The following is a 24540-nucleotide window of genomic DNA, read 5'->3' on the forward strand; positions in this document are numbered from 1 at the left end:
AAAAAATTGATTTGTCTATTTTATAGTTATATCTTATGTTAAATGGTTCTGTAAAAATCATTGAACATGAGATATGAATATAAAATAGACAAATCATTAAATATATAAATATAAAACATGAAATAATGCTTTACAGAGACAGAAATATTCGGTCTAATTAACAAATAGTGCGCTCAATTAGTTGGAGGAAATTCATATAGGATATCATCAAAATGGCCTCCATCGTACGAAAGGTTTTGAACTTGAAGCTATCAAGAATATATGCAGCAGTTCCGAAACGACACCGATCAGGAAGAAATTACATTCAGCGTGTAAACTACCTCGAGAATGATGTGGTGGAAGATCACCGCCAATCACCTCTTTCAAAGCAACAGGAAGTACAGCAACAGCAGTGGGATCGCGAAGCATTGAACGTGCCTAGGGATTTCAGATACGTTTACCCAGACTTTCTGCCAAATCCAGAGCCGAAGCATAGAGACAGAATATGTGAGTTATTGGAGAGAGAAGATATGTATCGGAGAAGAGCCGTTATCGATTTGCCAGAATTCTATGTTGGCAGTATCATGGCTGTTAAAGTGGCAGATGCCCATTCTCCTGGAAAAACGAACAGATTTGTTGGTATTTGCATTCAGCGAGGGGGTCACGGATTGAGGTCGTACTTCATATTGCGGAATGTCATTGATGGACAAGGCATAGAGATAATGTACGAGATGTACAGCCCAGTTCTTCAGAATATCGAGGTGTTGAGGCTTGAGAAGCGATTGGACGACGATCTGATGTATCTTCGAGACGCTCCACATGAATTCAGCACAGTCCCTATGGACATGGAAGCCACACCGCTGCCAAAAGGCACCACAGTTCCCATTAACACGGTTATGGTCAGATTAAATCCACGACCTTGGCATCAAAGATGGGAAAGGTGTGATTTAAAGGGTGTAGAGCCCTTTGAAGTATCTCAAAAGTTGCGTGACAAAGCTAAAAAAGTGGCAAAACCATGGGAAAAATATGACTTAATGAAACATTACAGGGAAACAATAAATGATGATGAATCAGACACTATTATGAGAGAGATTTACTCGAAGAAAGTTCATGAAACAAGAAAATCTCGAACTCTGACAAAGAAAACATAAATTTGAAACTAATTTATCTCTCCTTGATGAAGTTTCAAGGCGAGATATGAAGGTACATATACATATATTATATATGTATGTACATGTATAGGAGTGACTTGTGTTTTTGTACACTCTTTAAGAAACTATCAGTTCTACATCAGTAAAACTTTGGTTATAACTACACAATGTAAATCTTGATAACATGTATACATGTCACAAAAATTCATTAATAATTAAAAAATGTATTGGTTGATGTTTGGAGACTTTTTGATATTTAATATTTCAATGATGGATTATAATCGAACATTGATCGGTTGGCCTCCACTGATGTGATAATCAATTATAAAAATCCAAAATCGATTGTCATGGAAATAGTCGTCCATGGGACATATATTGAGTTATTGTGCCAAAAAAGGTTTTAAATGTAAGGCCTACCCAAAAGTTATACTTTTTAAAACCCAAAATATCATTAATACTATTATTGGTAAGCATGAAAACCAAAGATTATTTTTCAAAACGGATTGCCGTAATATATTACACCATGTTTTATAGTGGAGGGGTAAGCAAGCAAATAGGACTAACGTTTACAAAATTCTGTAAACGTTTAACGGAACTTATTAAATTAAATGATACTGTTTAACCAAATATTTAACTATCTAGTAACTATGTGTGATCTTTATAAATACAACATTTGATGAAAAATACCCATAACAAAATTACAAAGAATAATACAGTACTTGTTTCTTAAATATGTATACCCAGGGCTAGCTCTGCCACTCGCCAAATTCGCTGATTGCGAATTTTGACAAGAATTGGCGAATTTTATTTCAATTTGGTGAACAAATAGTGTTATAATTTATATTTTGTTGAAAAATAGCTATATGTTTGGCATTTTTTAGATAATTTGGCGAAATTTTCTGATCACTCAGAGCTAGCCCTGATACCATACTTCAATTTTACAGAAATCATGTAGTAGATTTGACTGGTGAAGTATATATTAACTTTCCACTTGAAATCTTCGTGCAACAAGCATTCTTTTTTTTCTCTTTGTTTTATTGCCAATTATACTGAATACATCATAGTTCAGCATAAAATTGTCAGTTGCGAGTTGCGAATATTACTAAATGTGGTACTATGATTATCTGAATGTACCAACACTGGAGTTTTAATGTAATCGTGGCCACCTCAGAAATTTATTTCACGATATGACATAGTCTATTAGACACTTGAAACAGTTAATTTTGTAGGATATCGGTTTTATCCTAGTGGAGGCAAGAATGGAGAATTTCCTTTCACAAGTTTTAATCAGAACAGGATAAAAAACAGTTATTCTACATTCTCAGCTGGTTGTGACCGTTATCCTATAATGCATCTAAAACTGAGGGAAAATCATATTTTATTATTTGTTTAACTCGAGTAGATTATACGATTATATAAAAGCAAAGTAAATTAACTATATTGATATGCAGGGCATACATTAAGTGACTATTGCAAGTTTATCACCCTGCTTTAATCTCGGCATCATGTGCAGTGTTGAAAATTAACATGAAATTCATGAATGCCAGCAGGGCCAGTTGAAGAAAAATCTTACTAGACCTTCTCAAATTCAACCAGGCCTCCAATTATCATATTGAAATTTAACTGCACTGCCAAAATCAAAACAGAAAAGAAAGAAAGAAATGTTTTATTTAACGACGCACTCAACACATTTTATTTATGGTTATATGGCGTCAGACATATGGTTAAGGACCACACAGATTTTGAGAGGAAACCCGCTGTCGCCACTACATGGGCTACTCTTCCGATTAGCAGCAAGGGATCTTTTATTTGCACTTCCCACAGACAGGATAGCACAAACCATGGCCTTTGTTGAACCAGTTATGGATCACTGGTCAGTGCAAGTGGTTTACACCTACCCACTGAGCCTTGCAGAGCACTCCCTCAGGGTTTGGAGTCGGTATCTGGATTAAAAATCCCATGCCTCGACTGGGATCCGAACCCAGTACCTACCAGCCTGTAGACCGATGGCCTGCCACGATGCCACCAAGGCAGGTCAAAACTAGAATGTTTTTTGGTTGAATAATAACCAAGTGCTCACCGTACATAGTCTGTCTGTATCAAAAGAAAACTGATGAATTGCCATTTAATTTTATAATGAATGAAGTTAAAATTCATATAAAAACATGTTATTAGTTTTAAACCCATACCAACTCAAATAAAAAAAAAAAAAAAAAAAAAATTCCAGTATAAATAAAAAATTTACTTTACAAAGTACCATCTCATTTTTAATACAAGGTGAAGGTAAAATGCTAGAACAGCCAAGGTATGCTGCTTGACTTACATTGTCTCTGAAGTAAAAAATAATACAGTACAAAGAGACTAAATGTGTAACTGTGCATGCTTTAGTAAACTAGCATTGCAAGTTTGATGGAATAAACTTTGTGGCGGTGCACGAGGGGTGACATCCCTAGTAAATGATTTCCTCGGGAGTGGCTGTTCTATAAACGAGGCACTAGATAGAGATCCATAGAATTGTCCACTATTTTTCTAAATGCCCATTCGACTGCTTTGTGCAGAGATACGGCCCTGATCATGTATTAATTTTTTGTCACTCTGATTACCTTGGATATTCCATCAACTGCCTTAAAACCTGTATCAGAAGAAGAAAAAAAAAAGAGTTGACCTATGCAGTTTAATGGTAATTTGTAACTAATTTTTGTTTTAATTTAGACTGAACTTTTACCCCCAATAAAATGTTATTTGAGATGGTATAGATTTAAAACTTAATAAATTAATATGTTTTTATTACTATATATGAATGTTATCTTTATTCATTATTTTGGTGCAGTAAAAATATAGAACATGTTCTGTCTTCTGCTGCCAGATCTGTAGTATGTTTTGTCACATTCGATTCAGTTTCAGTGTGTTTCTTTTCCAACTGGTACCATACTTGCTAGACCCTAAAATCGATGGTCCCCAACGGACTACCTTTGTAAAATTCTTAGTCATCCTTAGCAAATAAAGGTCGACATAGGCGACCAGGCAACTGCTAATTTTCAACCCTGCATGTGCTAATACAAACAGTAATAAACTATAATAGGCCTACTGCTTGTCATCATATTCTTGAACCGTATCAATCATCTGAATATAATACCATATCTAACGAATTGACATTTTGCCTCTTGTCATTGCCCCCAAAAACAAATTGATTTTCTGGATCCGCCACTGGAGAAGCACACATCCGTTGATTAGCAGTACATACGATAAAACAAGAAACCACAACACATTTTTTAAAAACTGTATGTGGCAACCTGTAATCAGCGGCCACCTGTCTTAAGCAGCCAATTTTATCTACTCCCTTGTGTGATCACTTAAGACAGGTTTGACTGTATACACACACACACATACAGATGTATATACAGTTAGTGGAATTCATGGAGGCAGTGAAACTCAGGATTTGAATTCAACGAGCATAATGAAACTGAACGCAGAAGAATATTTGGACGCCGTCTGTGCTGTCACTAAGTTCGAGCCCTGTAACTACAAGATAGGACTTATTCTTCTGTCATTCTGCAGGTGCCTGAGTATGCAACCCGATCATGAGGTTGTGATTACACCATTTCCAAGGAAACCAGTTCTACTTAATCTAGCAATAACATCTCTTCATACAATTTGTCTAGCTGAACTAAGTCCAGTCTCGTACAGAAACACAAACACAATTTTGGGAAAAGCATCAAAATAATTTATTCCATTGCTACTGTAGTAACAAGTTTCACATTGTTTATAAACATAGTCCAACTTTAAAATAACTTTTTGTTTGGCCAACCATCAGAATGTTTCACTAATTAGGGGTCATTCATGAAGAACGAGCACATGAAATTTGGGACTTCTAATGCTCCTCTCTTCATGTACATCTTTTGTATTTTTTATTCAAACTCATCCCCCCCCCCCCCCCCCCCCCCCCCCCCCCCCCCAAAATGTATGGGCACATATTGATATTCGTAGCTGAAAAGTACATGGATACAATTAAGACACTTGGATTGCATACATTTTACACTGATAATCTTGGCATGTACTCTTTATCTTCGATACCCCTCCTCCCTGCATACTTTTCACCTCCTAACACCCCCCTCCCTCATCTCTAGGCATATGTACTTTATAGATAGCCCCTCTCAATATTTCAGTTCGGATGAATCTCGGTTTTCTTTTCCTACACAGATGTTTCCTAGTTCGCTTTCACCACATGCTCTTCTTACTACAAGTTTACCAGTGTTTCCCCTAGGGGACATGAAGGACCCTACACCGACCCCGTGAATTTCAATACCGGGACCATAAAAATTGTAACCATTTAAAAAAAGGGACTTTCCTCTGATTATTTCACCGATATTATATATATATTTTTAAAATGTAAATGCTAGTAGTCATAAATATACTAGTATTCCCCAAATATGTTCATTGCTAGAGCCTGACGGCCAGTGAGAGGAAAACAAATAAACCATCCTGATGATGATCAAATGAAAAAAAAAACATCAACCAACATCTAAACTATTTACCCTCTAGACATTCTGTTTTATCACAACATTCTCTCGGAATGCCAAAGTTCATTCATTTCATTTGATTTTCACGCGGTTCGTGGCTTTAGATTGCATCAAAGTCGAGGTGATGAATGTTGCGCCCCAAATAATCATGCCCAAATTAAGTACAAACACGCTGACCTCAAAATATTTCACATCAAAACCACTGAAATGTTAACTTGAAAAGCACTTCTCACAACTCTCTAGCAGCTGTTAATGACATTACTGAACTACATGTATAAACCAACCTTCCTGCACTCAGAAAAGACGAAAGTCCCCATTGTGCCCAAATTAATGATATCCAAAGCCCTGCCATTATCCATTTAAAGTTCAAGGCGACAGTCCTGAGGACACACGTCTGCTATTTGGGCTGTCTGTCCTGCACCGGGATAATGGTTAGTTGTTAGTGGCCAGTGAGAGATAAGTCGTGGCAGTGGCCTTGCAACTCTGCATACACTTCCACACTTAAGCTATTAAAACTATAGTACCAGGATACGATCCTGGTACCTCCCATACTTAAGGCTTATTACTTAACTATTATATCACCATGGCCAGTCATGTTCATCACTTCATGTATATGAGTTTCTGTTCATTCTATTGTATTTTTGTGGCATTTCAAGGTTACTCTCTTGTTCATCAGTATGCCATCAACTAGTTAATGTTGAAATGCTTTCATAAACACCATTGAACACACAGAGAGTCTTGGTCTTATGTGGATCTCAGAAACTGTTGTAATTGTGGAGGTTTTTTTTATAACTCCTCATAAAAGAAGAACTAGAAACCCCTTGTCATGGCAACCTCTGGTAGATCCATACTGAATACAGTCAGCTAGTTAAACCACAGTGACAGAGAGTTTCACAAAAACATGTCTTCAAAATAATCGTCAAATTCTTCATTCCTAAAATGAAAAATGACATTCATGTATGATTAGTAATTCCTAGGAAAACAATTTTTATTTTAAAGTTTTGTTATTAAATAGTTTCAATTAAATGCTGCAACAATATTACAATGAAGCAGCAGTGAACTACGGAGAAAGCTTATTCTGGAAATCACAATCCATACAACTTAAAGTGACAGACCCTAGTTTTTTAAACACTATGGCATATTTCTCACTATAAGAGCCATTTTTGATAATTGAAACCAGACATTACGGTACTTAAATTTTGTTGTTTAGAATATCCATTTCCGTAAATCCAAAGTGTTGCTGGTCATCCTGGTGTTTGTAATACCACAAAAAGCATTCTTTATATTTTTTATAAAAGCACATCCCTTTCAGAGGTAACAGTTATAGAGACAAGCTCCAGTCTTTGTTTTTAAAGGTACATGTATTTCCTCATTGCAACAGACTCTTGTTTCATTCATCTGTAACTTTATCCGAATGTGTAACAGGTTTGAAGATTAAACAAACTTAGTTTCCAGCTTCTCAGGTTCAAACTAGTATCTACGACTTTAAATTAGAATATTATATTTCAAAGTAATCAATTAAAATTCAGTTTTACATCTGTCATCTATCTAAATTGCGTTTTTACTTCTGTCATCCATCTAAAGTCTGATTTTATTTGTGTCATCCATCCCACAGTTTGTGTAAGCAATTAGTAGGATATGTGGTATTTTCCACTTGTAACCCATTGTTACTTTCTAGTTCAGAAATTGCAACTAGAATCAAAGGCTCCTATTTTTGTTTGGGGGGGGGGGGGGACGACGGCTGATTTTTGCCCAAACTGAATGAAACTGAATCTGAATAACATTTATTCATATTACCATTATTTACAAATGTCTATATAGAGTTGCAAACAAATCACTACACATTTTTAATACACAACTAATATGATGAAAATACATGGTGAAAAGATTTTAGGCAAGCTCATTTTGCCCAATATATCTTTTATCATTTTTGCCCCACTGCTTCCCCCTCCCTCCGTTTTGTACGCTTATGACCAGAAGACAAAATAGGTGGCTGATCAGAATGGATCGTTCTAAATACTGGAAAAATGGATCGTACTAAAGGATAGTACTTAACATAAAAAAAATTCTGTCAGTAAATTTCAGTGCATTTGGATGTTTAGTAGGACCCATTTAATTCCCATGAGATGAAATCCTGCGAGAGTAAGTGAGAATGTTTAGCCTCATAAGAAATGTAATAAACGTAATTAGAAACATTATTTCATTTGGGTATTATTTGTTACAGTAAGCATAGTCACTTGAGAAAATTCTCAAAACAATGCATTGTGAACAAAATCTTGATTGTGAACAAAGTGTCATTTAAGGAGAGAAATCTGGGCCCTGTTTTACTAAACGATCTTAGCACTAAGACCACCTTAGGTACATACGGTAGCTATCTTAGCACTGTGATCGCTTCATAAAACAAACCCCAAACCTATATTTCACAACTTACCGTAAATCCTTGAATAGAGATCTACATTGAATAGAAGCCTGCCTCGATTAAAGGCTGGGACTCCGAGCGTCGCAAAGTAAATAGAAACCTGCCGTGCATAGAAACCTGCCTAGTTCTGCTATTCTAGCTTTGTCAGGTGAATGACCACGTTATACTCGTCACTTCCATTGCATGATGTCACATTTTTAACCACATGGCGAGAAATGCGGGACAGGAAAATGATTTAAAAAAAAAATATAGAGACCTGCCTTGAATAGAGGTCGGAGTCTCCGATCGTTGGGGGAAAAAACCCAGAAGCCATGGCTTTTATTCAAGGATTTACGGTATTTCAAGGGCTGATGATGTACAGTGTGACAAACCTGGACTTTTCTTCCACAATTTTAGCAGGGCCACTCCAGACAGACTCTTCTTGCTGTGATTCAGAGTTGTCTCCACTTGAAGACTTTCTAGTAGATTGTGTTGTTTCTTCTCCCAACTCTGAAAATTCCAATGTGAGTTAGACATAAAATTATCACAGGTGAGGTTAAGCTCCTGCTTGTTAAATAAAATGCAAATTTAAATCAAGTTGAATTTGGCAAAAATAGTTCAGAATTATTTAACAAAATAAAAAACTCATTCAACAAGCATTCTGGGAATACTGCTAAAGCAATACATGTCCCCTGCAGGGCCCCGCAATATTTCATATCTCCTAAATTCAAGGGCCACAACTCTGTGAAAAATGGGTAAAATGCAATGAATTTTAAACCTAATCTGTAACAGTACATGATAAAGCTATTTACCAAATTTAATGTCAATATCTTCAGTCACTGGAAAAAAAGTCTGGAATTTTTTTCTTCATATCTCGTACTTTCAAGGGCCATAACTTTATGAAAAATGGGTAAATTGCCATGAATGTTAAATCTGATCTGTAACAGGACATGAACAGTCTGGGAAACAGATTTTCATATCTCCTAAGTTCAAGGGTCATAACTCTATCAAAAACTAAATCCCCATGAAAATCAAACATGACCTGTAACAGTACATGATAAAGCTATACAGAACATTTCACCTCAATATTTCAAGGCATTGAGAAAAACACATTCGAAAAACTATATGTGGGACAGATGGACAGGCAGACAGAGATAAAACCTATAGTCTCCTCCGGTTGGACCCGTAGGGGACTAATAATAGCAGGCTTTTTGAGAAAAGTAGGCAGGAAGGAAGGAAGGAAATGTTTTATTTAACGATGCACTCAACACATTTTATTTACAGTTATATGGTTAAGGACCACACAGATATTGAGAGAGGAAACTCGCTGTCACCACTTCATGAGCTACCCTTTTCGATTAGCAGCAAGGGATCTTTTATATACACCATCCCACAGACAGGGTAGTACATACCTGGCCTTTGATAATCATGTGGGCTGGCTGGAATGAGAAGGACCGGGGGATCGACGTCGGTGATCGATTCGAGTGGGCCCTTTACCACTGGGCTACATCCCGCCCACTAGGTGGCTACATGTATACCCACTGAATGGTGTACCCACTGAGTGGTGTTGTACCCGCTGGATGGCGTACCCGCTGGATGGTGTACCCACTGGATGGTATACCCGCACCCACTGGATGGTGACCCACTGGATGGCGTACCCACTGGATGGGACTGAATGGCCCTGGCTGGTGTACCCACTGACTGGTGTACCCACTGAGTGTACCCCTGAATGGTGTACCCGCTGAATGGTGTACCCACTGAATGGCGTACCCGCGGAATGGTATACCCACTGGATGGTGTACCCACTGAATGGTATACCAGCTAAATGGTGTACCCACTGGATGGTGTACCCACTGAATGGTATACCCACTGAATGGTGTACCCGCGGAATGGTATACCCACTGGATGGTGTACCCACTGAATGGTGTACCCACTGAATGGTATACCCGCTGAATGGTGTACCCACTGAATGGCGTACCCGCAGAATGGCATACCCACTGGATGGTGTACCCACTGAATGGTGTGTACCCGCTGAATGGCGTACCCACTGAATGGTGTACCCACTGAATGGTGCACCCACTGAATGGTGTACCCACTGGATGGCGTACCCACTGGATGGTGTACCCACAGAATGGCGTACCCGCGGAATGGTGTACCCACTGAATGGTGTGTACCCACTGAATGGTGTACCCACTGAATGGTGTACCCACTGAATGGTGTACCCACTGGATGGTGTACCCACTGAATGGCGTACCCACTGGATGGCGTACCCACTGGATGGTGTACCCATAGAATGGCGTACCCGCGGAATGGCGTACCCGCAGAATGGTGTACCCACTGAATGGCGTACCTGCTGAATGGCTCACCCGCGGAATGGTGCACCCACTGGATGGTGCACCCACTGGATGGTGTACCCACTGGATGGTGTACCCACTGAATGGTGTTATCAAATTATTATTATATAACCATTCCCCACAGCTAATATACCTTACAATTTTGGCAATTGTAAATTCTTATTAGAGTTCCCCTACTTTTTTTGAAGAGTATATATTAAAAAACATTGCTTAACTTTTATTGTAGTAAGTTATGTGTACTAATGAAATTATTATATGCTTGATGGATTATTTTAAGTGTTACTGAAAGTGACTCAACTTGATAACCTGACATGTATTGTAATAATAACCACAGACCGTTTTCTTCATTTGATTTATGTTTCTTGTGTTCAGGTTCCGTGCTTTGTAGTTCTTTTATCTTCTTTTTCTTTTTCTTCGGTAAAACTTCTTTTCTTCTGTTAAAAACAACAACAAACACCATAATTATAATAAACTGAATAGTAAATATTAAACAATATGTGTCTTTTCAATTAAAGCTACTAATACACAAATGTACTACACATACATATGTAATATGTGGTCACAACAGGAACTGTACATGAAAATGGTTGTAATAATTTGTGCTTATAAGTAAATTAAACACAAAAATGAGTATAGGACAACAATCACATCATTGTAATATTTGTTAGTACATTTTAGATATATATTTCAACTGGAAATGAGTTTCTGTAAACTGACAGACAGATGAATGGTTGCTCCAAAGAGACCGAGAAGCCCAACCCAAAACATTAAAACCACAGTGTACATATACAAAACATAATATAAAAACAACAGCTATATTTAACCTCTTAACAAGCTGGCATGAAAGGCCATTTTATGTGCTGTCCTATCTATGGTAAAGTGCATATAGAAGATACCTGGCTAATGGAAAAACTCATTAATTGTCATTGAATGATGAATGTCGACATTGTACCTGAATCAGTAAATCCCCCCCCCCCCCCCCCCCCAACCCTTTGGCTTATGCTGCCAAACTTTGGCACACTGTTAAAGTTCCGTGTCAGTTATGATGGAAATGTGGCTACTATTACCCTGGTTTATAAAGACGGCCAGGGGCAGACAAGGGGAGACCAAAGCTGGCAGCTCAATGGCTCAACTGCTGGGGGCAGTCCCTTTTAAATCTGCCCTCAAGAAGATACAAACTTCAGCACGAACAGCTTGAAAGGGGGAAACAAAGGCAACAGCTCAACAGTTGGGAGTGGTACCTTCTGCTCCGGCACCCCCATAGAAGAAGACTTCGGCAGCTAGGGCAGAATCAACTCCTCCTAAGAAGCAGGAAGAAGACCACATTGTTACAGTTGATATGATCACACTTCAGATCCTCCACCTTCGATAGTTGTTGGGGACACTGAATGTGATACCAAAAGGCAGTAGATTAGCATTCCAGAAGCAGTCCTGCTATAAATGCCTGAAGAGACCAGATGGACTACTGTGTGTCCCAAGTTGAAACGCTCCTGCAGACTGTGTGCGAGGTTGTTGTTTTTTTGTTTCAAAGTTTATTATTCCCAAAAAAGAAATACGGTAATGCCAGGGTTGGAGGCCCTGGTATCACTACCATACATTAATGTTTTAGGATACATATTATATAATAATACAAATAATATGTTATGATACTAATAAACATTATAACGTGTCCCAAGTTGAAACACTCCTGCAGACACTGCGTGAGAGGTTGCTCTGAGGACAAGTACCTGCCCTGATCATTAACACCTAAATCGTGCCACCCATTACCATCTGGCCGGGGCAGATACTGTTTCATCAACAGACCTGATGGTGTCAAATTTTACCTTATGTGCAGTAGGGATTGGCAGTGTTGGCAGGCAATCCTGACTGTAGGAATGGATAACACCACCATCCACAGGATTTTCAAAATCGTCCTACAGGGAGACTGTGCAGGATTGATAAAGAACTTTCATCTTCACACTGAAGACTACCACACCAACCAGCCCATCGACTTGCCATAGAAGCCAACCTTTCCACCAACCTTTGCCTCCAGGTAAGGGCTTAGTCAAACTTTAATTTGTTAGTTTCCTGCTCAAAAAAGTTTTTTTTTTTTTTTTAAATAGTCCGACACACTTTATTTTGGCAGCCCGTTAAAATTCTTCAAAACACTGGGAAATATTTCGGCCGAACACTCAAATTTTAATTTTTGTTCCATACTTGACTTGACCCATCCCCTCCTGTCCCAGACTTACACATGTAGTCACTGGCGAAAGTCAAGAGGTTAAACCCAAGATGGGCGTGCCTGAAACCTTTGTGGTACATGGGCACGTACGAAGAGTTCATTCACTTTCTAATGGAAAAATGAAGCAACTTTCTTCTAATTTATGTCCTCTAGTGGTGTCTTTAAACAAAAAATTTTAAAAACGTTTTAACATGACAAGCTACAGGTATGACATTGTTAAACACATGTACATGTACTTACTTGTGGTGATAGTTAAGTCTGTATGAGCAATCTGCACACAATCCTGAAAGAAAGGAGGTAACTAACAAATCACAATCCATACTTGTAATATACTCAGAAAACCGGTACACAGATGGTACCAGGAACTGGCCTCGGTGGTGTCATGGTTAAGCCATCGGACATAAGGCTGGTAAGTACATGGTTCGCAACCCGGTACCGGCTCCCACCCAGAGCAAGTTTTAATGAATCGATGGGTAGGTGTAAGACCACTACACTCTCTACTCTCTCACTAAGCACTATAACCAACTAACAACTAACCCACTGTCCTGGACAGACTGCCAGATAGCTGAGGTGTGTGCCCATGACAGCGTGCTTGAACCGTAATTGGATATAAGCATAAAAATAAGTTGAAATGAAAAATGGTACCAGAACCATGTTCTCTATTCAATGGACAATAAAGATTTATATTCATTGTCTCAACCGATGTTTCCCGTAAACCATTTTACCTTTTCCATGTGGTCTCAACAAGTGATAATTCCTTTTAACATAAAAAACCAATATGGCAGTAAAGTATGATCATGTCAAATGATCACAATGTACATGTAACAGGGTCAATATCAAAGGCTTACTGTACATTACTGTGATTCTGCGCATGATTTCAAGGTTCACCCTGTACAGTGCCAAATTAGCCTATTGCTAATTTGTATACAAAGTGGCTGCACCATTTACTCTTTGGCTAATAAAATATTCCTTAAATTAACCACATTTTAATAATTTTCAAAGAAATTCTCTACATATCTAAAAGTTCGCTAAACCAAAATTTGCTCAGGTGCACCAAGTCTGATCACTCTTATGGCTCACCAATCCTCAGGCAAATGCCCTACCCACTAAGCTACATCTCTGCCCCTGGGCCCCATTCTACGAAGCGATCTTAGCCCTAAGATTACCGTATGCGCATAGCTACCCTATGCACTTAAGTTGATCTTAGGGCTAAGATTGCTTTGTGGAACGGGGCCCTGGTTGGTAGAGAAGACATTAACTTAGCATAGTAAATGTTAACGAAAGGAAACATACTAAGTTTTACTAGAGCATTCTTCTTCTCCCCATGTTCCAAATATCCGAAATTCACCTCCCAGCTTTTCAAGCCATCGTTTGTAGAACATTTCTTATTGCCACAAAGGAACTGTCCTGAAAAGTATAAATACTAATTAAGTTAATTACCTCAAGTGTATCGGTATATGACATGAACATACCTACCTAGTTTTTTGTTTGTTTTTTAATTTTTAAATTCGTTTCGTTGTGTTTTTAATAAAGAATGCAAACATTAAAAAATCTACAACAGACAAGTGTGTATGCTGATCATTATTAAATATGCAAGAAATAATTTCTTTTATAAAAAATCCAACAAATAATATTATTTTCAATAGCACCTAGAGAAGAATATTTACATGTGGCTGAGTGTGGCCAAATGTTTTAGCAGATTATACGCTATTTTTGTAAATTCAAAGTGTTAATATTTTTAACTATGTAATTAAGCCTAAATTTATTTTTAAATTTATAAAATAAATAACTGTTAAATAGAAATTATCAAATACTTATTATTTTCTTGTGATTTGAGAAAGATATAATGTTACCCTTTCCGTCTACCACTTCTTTTTCTATTCTCCATCTCATTCCAATCTGTTAAAATCAAAGTCGGAATTAAGTTATCTTCACAAACAAATTAAGTCATTATTACTAACTGAGACTTTAAAAAAAAAGTTTATTGTTTTAATACACTCACTGCCCAGATGATCTCAGTATTAGCCAGTTGGTATTTTGGATATCCATGAGCCATCACAAGATTACGATTAACAAGGGGAACTAACTATTGTTATATCTGTGGTCATCAGACTGATATTTTGCTATTAAAATCTACCTTATAAAACTTATCTTGTTAATTTATAGTTAATATTCTGTTATGGTAGTCTTGTTAATTTATAAACATGATAGTACGGTTTATTTATGATAAAACGGTCAAAATAAAAAAGATAGTATTTTTAGACATCTTTGTGTTTTCGTGTAAAATAATAGTTTATATGCAGTCAGGTGGGATAGAACAAGTACTCCACCACCTCAGGTGTACTTTTCCCATCCCACATGGTAGAATATGACGGATTTTTAAAATGATGTTTCTGCACTAAATATATATCAGCATTTGGGTGTCACACAAAAGTTAAATAATATAATATATTAAAATAGGAATATTCAACATGACTCAAAGCAATAACTATACTTGGAAGTTAAAGAGATGAACACAAAATACCCGTCCATAGTTGTTTATGTAATGCAGTAAATGAGAGATGTCAGTAAAGCTCAAGTTCCTATTAACACAAAATGGAAGGAAGTAAAATATTTTAGTTAGTGACACACGCAACACATTTTATTTATGGCTATATGATGTCAAACATATGGTTAAGGACCACACAGATATTGAGAGAGGAAAACCCGCTGTCGCCACTTCATGTGCTACTCTTTTCATTTAGGAGAAAGGGATCTTTTATATGCACCATCCCACAGACAGGATAGCACATACCACAGCCTTTGATATACCAGTCGTGGTGCACTGGCTGGAGTGAGAAATAGACCACGTATCGAGTGAATGTTTACCACTGGGCTACGTCCCACCCCAAAAACAAAATGAAAAACCCTAAAAGATGTAAAATAAAAACAATTAGAGGCAGCATACCTTGTTTTCTTTGTACTTGCCAAGGTCTGCTATGCAATATTCTTTGAACAGCTTGTCATAGTATTTCTTTGCTAGTTTTGTTTCCCTTCAAAAAGTAATTAATATTAAATTATTTTCTAATATAACATAATTAATACTGCTTAAAGAAAATCCACAACTGATTTTAGTTTGTCCAGAAATAATTTGTTAAACACACATTTACATGAATTTGTAATTGATCACTTTGATATGATGGTCTGATTTTATAAACCTTTAATGTGCCGACTCCATACTATAACAATGTTTCACCCATACAGGTAGCATGCTGTTAAAAGTCACAAGAGTCTTTAGCAGTCTCACCCACACATGTAACATGCTGTTAAATGTCTGGAGACTTTAATAAAGTCATGCGTTTAAACTCTAAAGATTTATAATCATGGACTTTTCAGTCTCTATTAACAACATAAATCTACATTTTGTGGCTTTTTAAAGTTACGTAAAGATTTATACAAATGGTCTACCAGATGCTTCATCTCAAAATAATCACCTAGGTAACGAGGTTCCTTGTATTCTACACATAATGACAGATGATCATGGAACAAACCGTATAACAATATCTCACCAGGTTTCCTCCAGTTCATCGTCTTCCGTCCACAGAAACCTGTGGTTTTCCCGTATCACATCAAGATCGGTCTTATCCTTCGACCTAAAAATATGTGGAATTTTTTTTTTATTACACAAAACATAAGCAAGTGAAAAATATCAAATGGGGAATAACTACACTATATTTCACAATTTGCAGATGTTAATGGCGGTTATACACAAAAAGACTTTTACCAACATGGCAAATTATATAATGACACAAATGAATGTAATAATCCCATTGAAATGTACCTTATATTCAGAATGAATTAGAATGAAATTTTAACAATAAATTCTACTTATCTTTCCTATACTCATGGTACCTCTTAACCAAACCTACTCATGTGTTTACGGAAATCAAATAAAAGCTTCATTTGATGAAACATAATATTATGACCATACAATACTCTCATGTCTGTAAATTTACCACAGACATTCACAAATAATCACCGGCGAAACAAAAGATTCCAACTGATAACAAAGCTGAATTCCTTTTATGTTTCAAAAAATTGGGAATGAATGGACCAAGTTTCATGCCAAGTATGACCTTCAGCAATAATAAATAATACAGGGAATATTTTGTTTTCATTTTTATTTTTTTAAATTCCACTACCCCTTTTCTATTTCTTTCCTTTTGAATTCCATATTATTTCTTCATGATTTGGCAGATCCTACTATCTTTCAACTTATTTCACTATGCAACTCCAATTGTTAATTGATTAAACATTGATTAGCAACAACTATTTAACATTTAGAATTGTGTAGCAATATCTGAAATTTGCATAAAGAATCATAACCCAATACTGAACAAAACGTTTCCTGTAATAACTATCCTCTTATCTTTCAAGTAAACATAACCCAAGTAATATCCCTGGACTCGTATGTTTCGAACAAACTTGCTACTTACGTGTCTCTCATCAAGTCTTCTTTCCGCCCTCCATAGTACAGCAGATAATCGTTGATGAACTTCTTGTGTCGTGCATACTGAGAGAATGCATCAAGGAATTGACACAACCACAAACATAAATAATATTCCAAAACGTAACCACAACATGGCAACGTTTGACCACAACCTTATAAGAAAGAAAGACATGTATTATTTAACGACGCACTCAACACATATTATGTACGGTTATATGGCGTCAGACATATGGTTAAGGACCACACAGATATTGAGAGAGGAAACCCGCTGTCGCCACTACATGGGCTACTCTTTTCGATTAGCAGCAAGGGATCTTTTATATGCACTATCCCACAGACAGGGTAGTACATACCACAGCCTTTGATATACCAGTCGTGGTGCACTGGCTGGAACGAGAAATGGCCCAATGGACCCACCAACCGGGACTGATCCCACACCGACCGCACATCAACAATGTCTAGATCTTGTATGTACTACAACCTACCTCATGATGATGTATTAAAAACAAGGATACAGCATCCATACTGAGAATCTGAAATCTGTTAATCTTTGCTTCTTCTCTGAAAAATGATGAAAGAAAACATTTTACAACACTATATACCACACATTCTATACATATTTATATGGTCATTTAATTCAATTAAAATGTTAACTGAATATATTTTGTATTAATGTTTTTTAAAGTTCTTCTTTCTTGGTATGATAAATAAAACTTACAGTACTTTATACTATAAATATTCAATACATTCTGAAGCACACTTACTGTCACTGTCATTGATTTAATGTCCTAATTAAAAACAAAATCCATTTTGAGGCACATCTTTTGACCCGAATAGAATATTAAAGTTTGTTTTGTTTAACAATACCACTAGAGCACACTGATCTATTCATCACTGACTATTGGATACATGTCAAACACTTGTTAAGTTTGACATATAGTCTTAGAGAGGACACCCGCTACATTTTTCCATTAGTAGCAAGGGATCTTTTATATGCATTTTCCTACAGACAAGACATACCACAGTCTTTGATATACAAGCCTGGGTGCACTGGCTGGAACGAGAAATAGCCGAATGGGTCCACAGACAAGAGATCGATCTTAGATCGACAACACATCAGGCAAGTGCCTTACCCCTGGGCTATGTCCCGCCCCTAAAGCAAGAATGTGATATGACTAATTTCATACCAGCTGAGATGGGGAAAAAACCAATCGTAGAATAGGTCGACTGAGATGATTTGATCCTACAACACAAGCACCTCATGCAAGCGCTCTACTGACTGAGATAAATCCTGCCCACCCCCCACATTAAAATATGTTCATTTTCATTTAAACTTATTTCTGTGCTTATATCCAATTAAGGTTCAAGCATACTGTCCTGGGCACACACCTCAGCTATCTGGGCTGTCTGTCCAGGACACTGGGTTAGTTGTTAGTTGGTTAGTGGTTAGGGAGGGAGAAGAGGGTGTAGTGGCCTTGCACCTATCCATTGAGCCCTTAAGAAGTTGAAGCCGGTACGGAGCTGCAAACCCTGTACCTACCAGCCTGTAGTCCATTGGCTGTCCAGGACAGTGGGTTACTTGTTAATTGTTAGTGGTTAGTGAGAGAGAGAAGAGGGTGATGTGCTCTTACATCTACCCATCGAGTCGTTGAAACTTGCTCTGGGTGAGAGCCAGTACTGGGCTGTGAACCCTGTACCTACCAGCCTTATATCCGATGGCTTAACCACGACGCCACTGGGGCTGGTAAAATATGTTCTAGATGGAAGTCAAAAGGTGTTCGAAGTTAACCAGCTTTATAAACATACACAATGTGGTATTTAATCATGGCTTACTTTATGTACTCATCTTCCATTTCTTTCTTCTGAGGAACTCCATCCGTACCTTTCCGTTTCTTCGGAAGAAGATTCTTGAAACTTTCCCTGAAAACAACAAACAGAAAGAAATGTTTTATTTAACGATGCACTCAACACATTTTATTTACGGTTATATGGCGTCAAACATATGGTGAAGGACCACACAGATAATGAGAAGAAACCCGCTGTCACCACTTCATGGGCTACTCTTTTCAATTAGCAGCAAGGGATCTTTTATATGCACCATCTCACAGACATGGTAGTACATACCACGGCCTTTGATATACCAGTTGTGGTGCACTGGCTGGAACGAGAAATAGCCCAATGGGCCCACCGACGGGGATCAATCCCACACCGAGCGCGCATCAGGCGAGGGCTACGTCCCACCCATTCAACAAACAGATGAACGAGACAAGTGTATAATTAACTGTATTTCCTTTGTTTGTTTTGTTTAATGACACAAGAGTACACCGATTTATTAATCATCAGCTGTTGGATGTCAAACATTTGGTAATTCTGACATATAGTCTTAGATAGGAAACCTGCTACATTTTTTTCCCCATTAGTAACAAGGTATCTTTAATATGCACCATTCCACAGACGGAATAGCACACACCATGGCCTTTGATATTTTAGTCATGGTGCAAATGCTAGTCAACTCACCCCAAAACCAACTCACCCCAATGGTTTGACAACTCGCCCCAAACTTTACTGTTCATAAATAATTGTCATGAAATTAAAAATGGATGTCTACAACTTTGATGTAATTTTATTTATTAACATTACAGTGAAACTCCACTATTGTGACCACTTATTAAATGGTTTTATATCCTAATATCAGATAAATAATAATCTATTACAATGAACTGTCAAGCCTATTTTAACGTTTGTGAGTTTGTCCCTTATTTCTGTAAAGGAATTATTAGGCAAGGCTTTTGGACTCCGATTGTGGTGCATATTCAACAATATTTAATGCACATTATTGCTTTAAAATATTGGTGTATTAATTGATACGAGTTGACTAAACAGAGTGGGGTGAGTTGACTAACCGCTGGGGAGAGTTGGTAGTGGGCGAGCTGACATGCTCCTGTAGTGCACTGGCTCGAACAAAAACTTAACTGTATATCAATGAAATGATTAAACATTTTACAGTTATGTCTTTTATGACAGAGGGTAGTAGGAACAGTGGATGGTAATTTAGTTTGTGAATTATATATGTGACAAAATTTTGGCCTAGATTTAATTTAAAAAAAATTATTTTACATATTGTTTGTCTGGATATATGTAACCTACCCTGTTGTAATTTCACAAACTTTAATCAGCCCATGAGCCCAATTACCGGTATGAGAGTCAACTTATTGTATTGTCTCCAACAAACCTGCGTTCTTTCTGCTACCATTATTATTAATAATAAAAAAGTTTATTATTTTACATACTGTTTGTCTGGATATGTAAGCGACCATGTCGTAATTTCACAAGTTTTAACAGTCATACCATGAGCACAATTATTGGTATGAGGGTCAGTTTATTGAACTGTCTAGAGCTACAAACCTGCGTTCTTTCCGCTCGGCGTCTGATTCAAACTCTGATCCATATCCACCAGCATTGTGAATCTGAAACGATAAGCAAGTTGAGATAAACATACACAGAATAATACAGTCTAAACTTTGTTTTTTGACACCACTATATCACACTAACTTATTAATCATCAGTTATTTGACAATTTTTGACGTATAAATGTACATGTAGTCTTAGCAAAAACCATGTCCTTTGATATACTAGTTGTGTTTGACATCTACTAGCCATTGATGTGCTCTAGTGGTGTCATTATTTAAACAAAACAAACTTAACTTTTTTCAGTTTATACAACCACCTACTTGTACATGTACTTGTCTCAGCCAGCCTCTTATTTTCCAAGATAATGAACATCCTGCAACTGGATGTCAAACAGTTCCCAAATCAGGACAGCACACACCAGGGCCTTTGAAATATACCAGTCATGGGGTACTATTGGCCAAGAAAACCTGCACTTGAATTGCAAACTGTTTTTTAATCATAATTTAGAAAACCAACCTTGAAATGCAAACCATTTTCTAACCGTAATTTATTCCATTTGAAAAATATCAAAATAAACACCATATACAGTGAAATTCCTCAAGACCAGACCATCTCTAAAGTCTAAACCAGAATTATCTCAAAACCAGATATTTTCCATGGTCCCATGACTTACGTATCTTTTAACACTACAGTTTATCTCTCTAAACCGGAAAACTCTCTAAACTAAACACTGGACAATTAAATCAGTCCAAAAACCTTTTACTTAGTGCACATTGTACCTCTGAAAACTGGACGATCAGACCATTGTCAAAGATCATTACGGCGGCACTAATTGTTTTGTTTATTGTCATTTCGCAGTCTTCAGCCAGATTACCTGACTGCAAACATAGCTAAAGCAATAAGCATAATGTTAGGTTAGCGCTTGAATGTGTGATCACTGTTACACATTATGTATGACAGGGTCCAGTTGGCAGAGAGCAATTAAGAAATTAAAACTGAAAGCGTGACAGTTTTGATATTCTTCACAAACATGTTTATAGTTAATTTAATTCACTGTCTCTCTATTGTTTGAATTCGACTTTGTTAGCAAAATAAAGAGTATGCTTAAGTAATGTTGGCTCTGAGGTGTTGAAAAGATGTCAGAAGCATTTCTTAGCTAAATCAGTTTCCAACATGGAACGTTCAAACAAACGTCGCATCTTCAATACATATATAAAGCCGAAGATGAATAGGTACCATCAGAAATAAATGACAAGAGATCAAATGCTTTTGTATCAATGCAAACTCCTGAAAAACGGACACGGACAAAATTACTTGGTACCATGGATGTCCAGTTTAGAGGGGTTTTACTGTATTTATAAAAATGTTTTTCACAAATTAGTTTGGTACAACAGCTTTTATGGTGACACTGCAGACTTATATTATGAGTTTTGAGAAATTAATGTAATAATACCTGCGATGAAATATATTCTTTGGTGTTGTGCATGGCTGACTGTTGATGCAGTCTTTGATTCAAGTCTGAAACAAAACAAAAACATACATTTTTGTAGATTAATATTCATGACCAATTAAAAATTGTCCCATTAATGGCATTATGAATATAACCAAAAAACGTTACCATACTAAGTTATTGCAATCATGATTGATGAACGACACACTCAACAGTTATATGGCATCGGACATATGGCTATGGACCACAGATATTGAGAGAGGAAACCCGATGTCACCACTTCATGGGCTACTCTTTTCAATTAGCAGCAAGGGATCTTTTATATGCACCATCCCACAGACAGAATAGTACATACCACAGCCTTTGTTACAACAATTGTGAAGAACTGGCTGGAATGAGAAATAGCCCAATAGGGATGTTCGCTGTGACGTCACGAAAAAATCACGTGACTGGACTGGTTGGCAAGACGGTACTTCCGCATGGCCGACTGATTCCTTTGTTATTATTTTATCTGGTAATCTCGTTGAAAGCAAAATGGTTGTATCTTGTTGTGTGATCGATTGCACAAGCAGATTCGAAAAGGATAACCCAAGGAGCTTTTTTCGCATCCCAAAGAAACCAGAACCCCGAAGAAAGCTTTGGATTACAGCCATAAAGTGCGTGTCTATCGTCGGACGCCAACAATGGGAACCTACCGATTATTATCGCGTTTGTTATCGTCACTTCATAACAGGTAAATTAATTGCCTACTTGCTTGCTTTGGATAAATGTAGCAATCTTTCAATTTATAACATGAACAATGAGCACGTTAAGGAGATATAGGTGCAAGTTAATATCACTGCCAGTACCCTTCTTGAATTGTTTTATTTTTATTTATTTTTTTATAAATAAAACCCCCCACAACTTCAGGCACAACTTTTCCCAACTTAACACATTAATTAAAAATATGATCTGAGATTAGTTTTCAAGAAACATCTCATTAGTTTTCGTTTTATTATTATTATTATTATTATGTATAAGTCCCCAAGATGGTGTTGCTATCTCCCACAACTAATATTTTTTTTACTTCCCAAACTTCCAGTAAAAACAGATCATTTAAAAATAATTATCATTCCAGGAGAGAAGAGCGGTATAATATCCGCCCGGTCCCCTCCATTATTATTTTTAGTTAGGGTTGAGGGTTAGGGTTAGGGTTAGGGTTGGGATTATGGCTGGGGTTAGGGCTAGGGTTGGTGTTAAGGTTAGGGTTAGGGTTAGGGGAAGGGGGGACCGGGCGGATATTTTTCCGGGATCTGCGCCATGCTAGACACCGTCGATTGGAGGGCAGAGAATCCGAGAAAGGCAAGAAACAAGCAGCTTCTGCATTACTGGATTTGTCAAACACAGAAAATATATTTGAGACACAAGCTGAAGGTACACAATCATTTATTTGCATATGTACATGTTTTATATTTTGGACATAATCTTTGCGAAATATTAATGTATCGATGGGAATCGATCGCGCTGTACCACTGAGCAACGTCCCGCCATGTGGTGTCAGCTAACAACAAATCTTTGCTGAGCACTGACATTGAATTTTGTAAATTGTGATGCTATTAATTTTACCTGTTGTAATTATTAAATAGGCTACCTGATTTTGTTTCCAAACACAACCCATTAAAACATAGAGTGACCTCCCATGGGCAGATAACTATGGCCCTTTTTCTTGTGCGTATTAAACCTCCTCTTCACAGGTGCACCAAGGATTGCGTCCTCGTAGTTACAGTAAACATAACAGTTTGGGGAAGTGCAGGCCTCGAATTTGCCAGATGTATTTTTCAATTCTGCACTGGCCTCAGCCACAAGTAAGGTAGCCATTGTTGGCGAGAGACCTTCAGTAAAGCCGTATTGCAAACTGCTCAGGTCGGTTTTTATTCTGCCTAGCAGGACATATTCCAATACTTTCCCTACTACGACAAGAACAGTGATACCTCTGTAACTATCGGTTGGTGTAGAATATCTGCCCTTCTTCAGAACAGGTGCAAGAATGCAATAATTAAATGAATCCGGCACATTGCGGTTATTAAGAATTTCGCTAAAAGTGTCACAAAGATAAGGTACTAACAATGATTTCCTCAGCTTGAAGTGTTCAGATGATAATGTATACTGAATTCATCTGAAGATTTTCCGGTACTTAAGTTAGCACGTTCAACTTCGACACTAGAGACCGGACCCATTGATGTCGGTTCATCCAAATATATGCCATCTTATACTGATGATGTCATGTCTCATGTTACATAGAGATTGAATGTTGTTGTCATAATTGTTGTCTTGCGAGACTACCAAGTCTTCATAGTAGGATGCCAAACCTTTACGTTGTCCCTTTTGAGAGAAGTGATTTTCTCCTTTATATGTAATGCAGGCAGTTTCAGAGCGAACAGATTTGTTTCGAGCAATGAGTCAGTAGAATAGCTAGGAATTTGGGTTAGACATTTATTTAATTGTAGAAGGCTTTTCTTTCTATATATTTGTCCTGTCTAACATGCTGACGCAGTAGTTTTATTTTAGACATCTGTTTGAAGGTATAC

At 37.3% G+C, this 24540-nt stretch overlaps 2 protein-coding genes across 3 annotated transcripts; one reads left to right on the forward strand and one right to left on the reverse strand.

Annotated features, from left to right (window-relative positions):
- The first annotated feature begins 204 nt into the window (after positions 1-204).
- Positions 205-1362, forward strand: LOC121383279 (39S ribosomal protein L19, mitochondrial-like). Its single transcript, XM_041513197.1, has one exon. The coding sequence runs from the start codon at positions 213-215 to the stop codon at positions 1128-1130; it is 918 nt and encodes a 305-aa protein (XP_041369131.1). The 5' UTR covers positions 205-212; the 3' UTR covers positions 1131-1362.
- Positions 1363-5062: 3700 nt separating this feature from the next.
- Positions 5063-23645, reverse strand: LOC121384370 (protein FRA10AC1-like). 2 transcript variants are annotated; one of them, XM_041514737.1, is made up of 14 exons: positions 23604-23645; positions 21977-22041; positions 20518-20579; positions 18946-19032; positions 17628-17673; positions 17099-17175; positions 16172-16255; positions 15571-15655; positions 14477-14522; positions 13917-14030; positions 12864-12906; positions 10739-10836; positions 8441-8558; positions 5063-6584 (listed from the first exon to the last, which is right to left on the reverse strand). In XM_041514737.1, exons 2-14 carry the CDS (start codon positions 22007-22009, stop codon positions 6542-6544), a joined length of 936 nt encoding a protein of 311 aa, XP_041370671.1. In that variant the 5' UTR covers positions 22010-22041; positions 23604-23645; the 3' UTR covers positions 5063-6541. The 2 variants fall into 2 exon arrangements, with proteins under 2 accessions (XP_041370671.1, XP_041370672.1); XM_041514738.1 differs by having other exon boundaries at positions 23579-23615.
- Between the last annotated feature and the right edge of the window lie 895 nt (positions 23646-24540).

Source organism: Gigantopelta aegis, chromosome 10 (genome assembly GCF_016097555.1).
Source record: "Gigantopelta aegis isolate Gae_Host chromosome 10, Gae_host_genome, whole genome shotgun sequence".
NCBI lineage: Eukaryota > Metazoa > Mollusca > Gastropoda > Neomphalida > Peltospiridae > Gigantopelta > Gigantopelta aegis.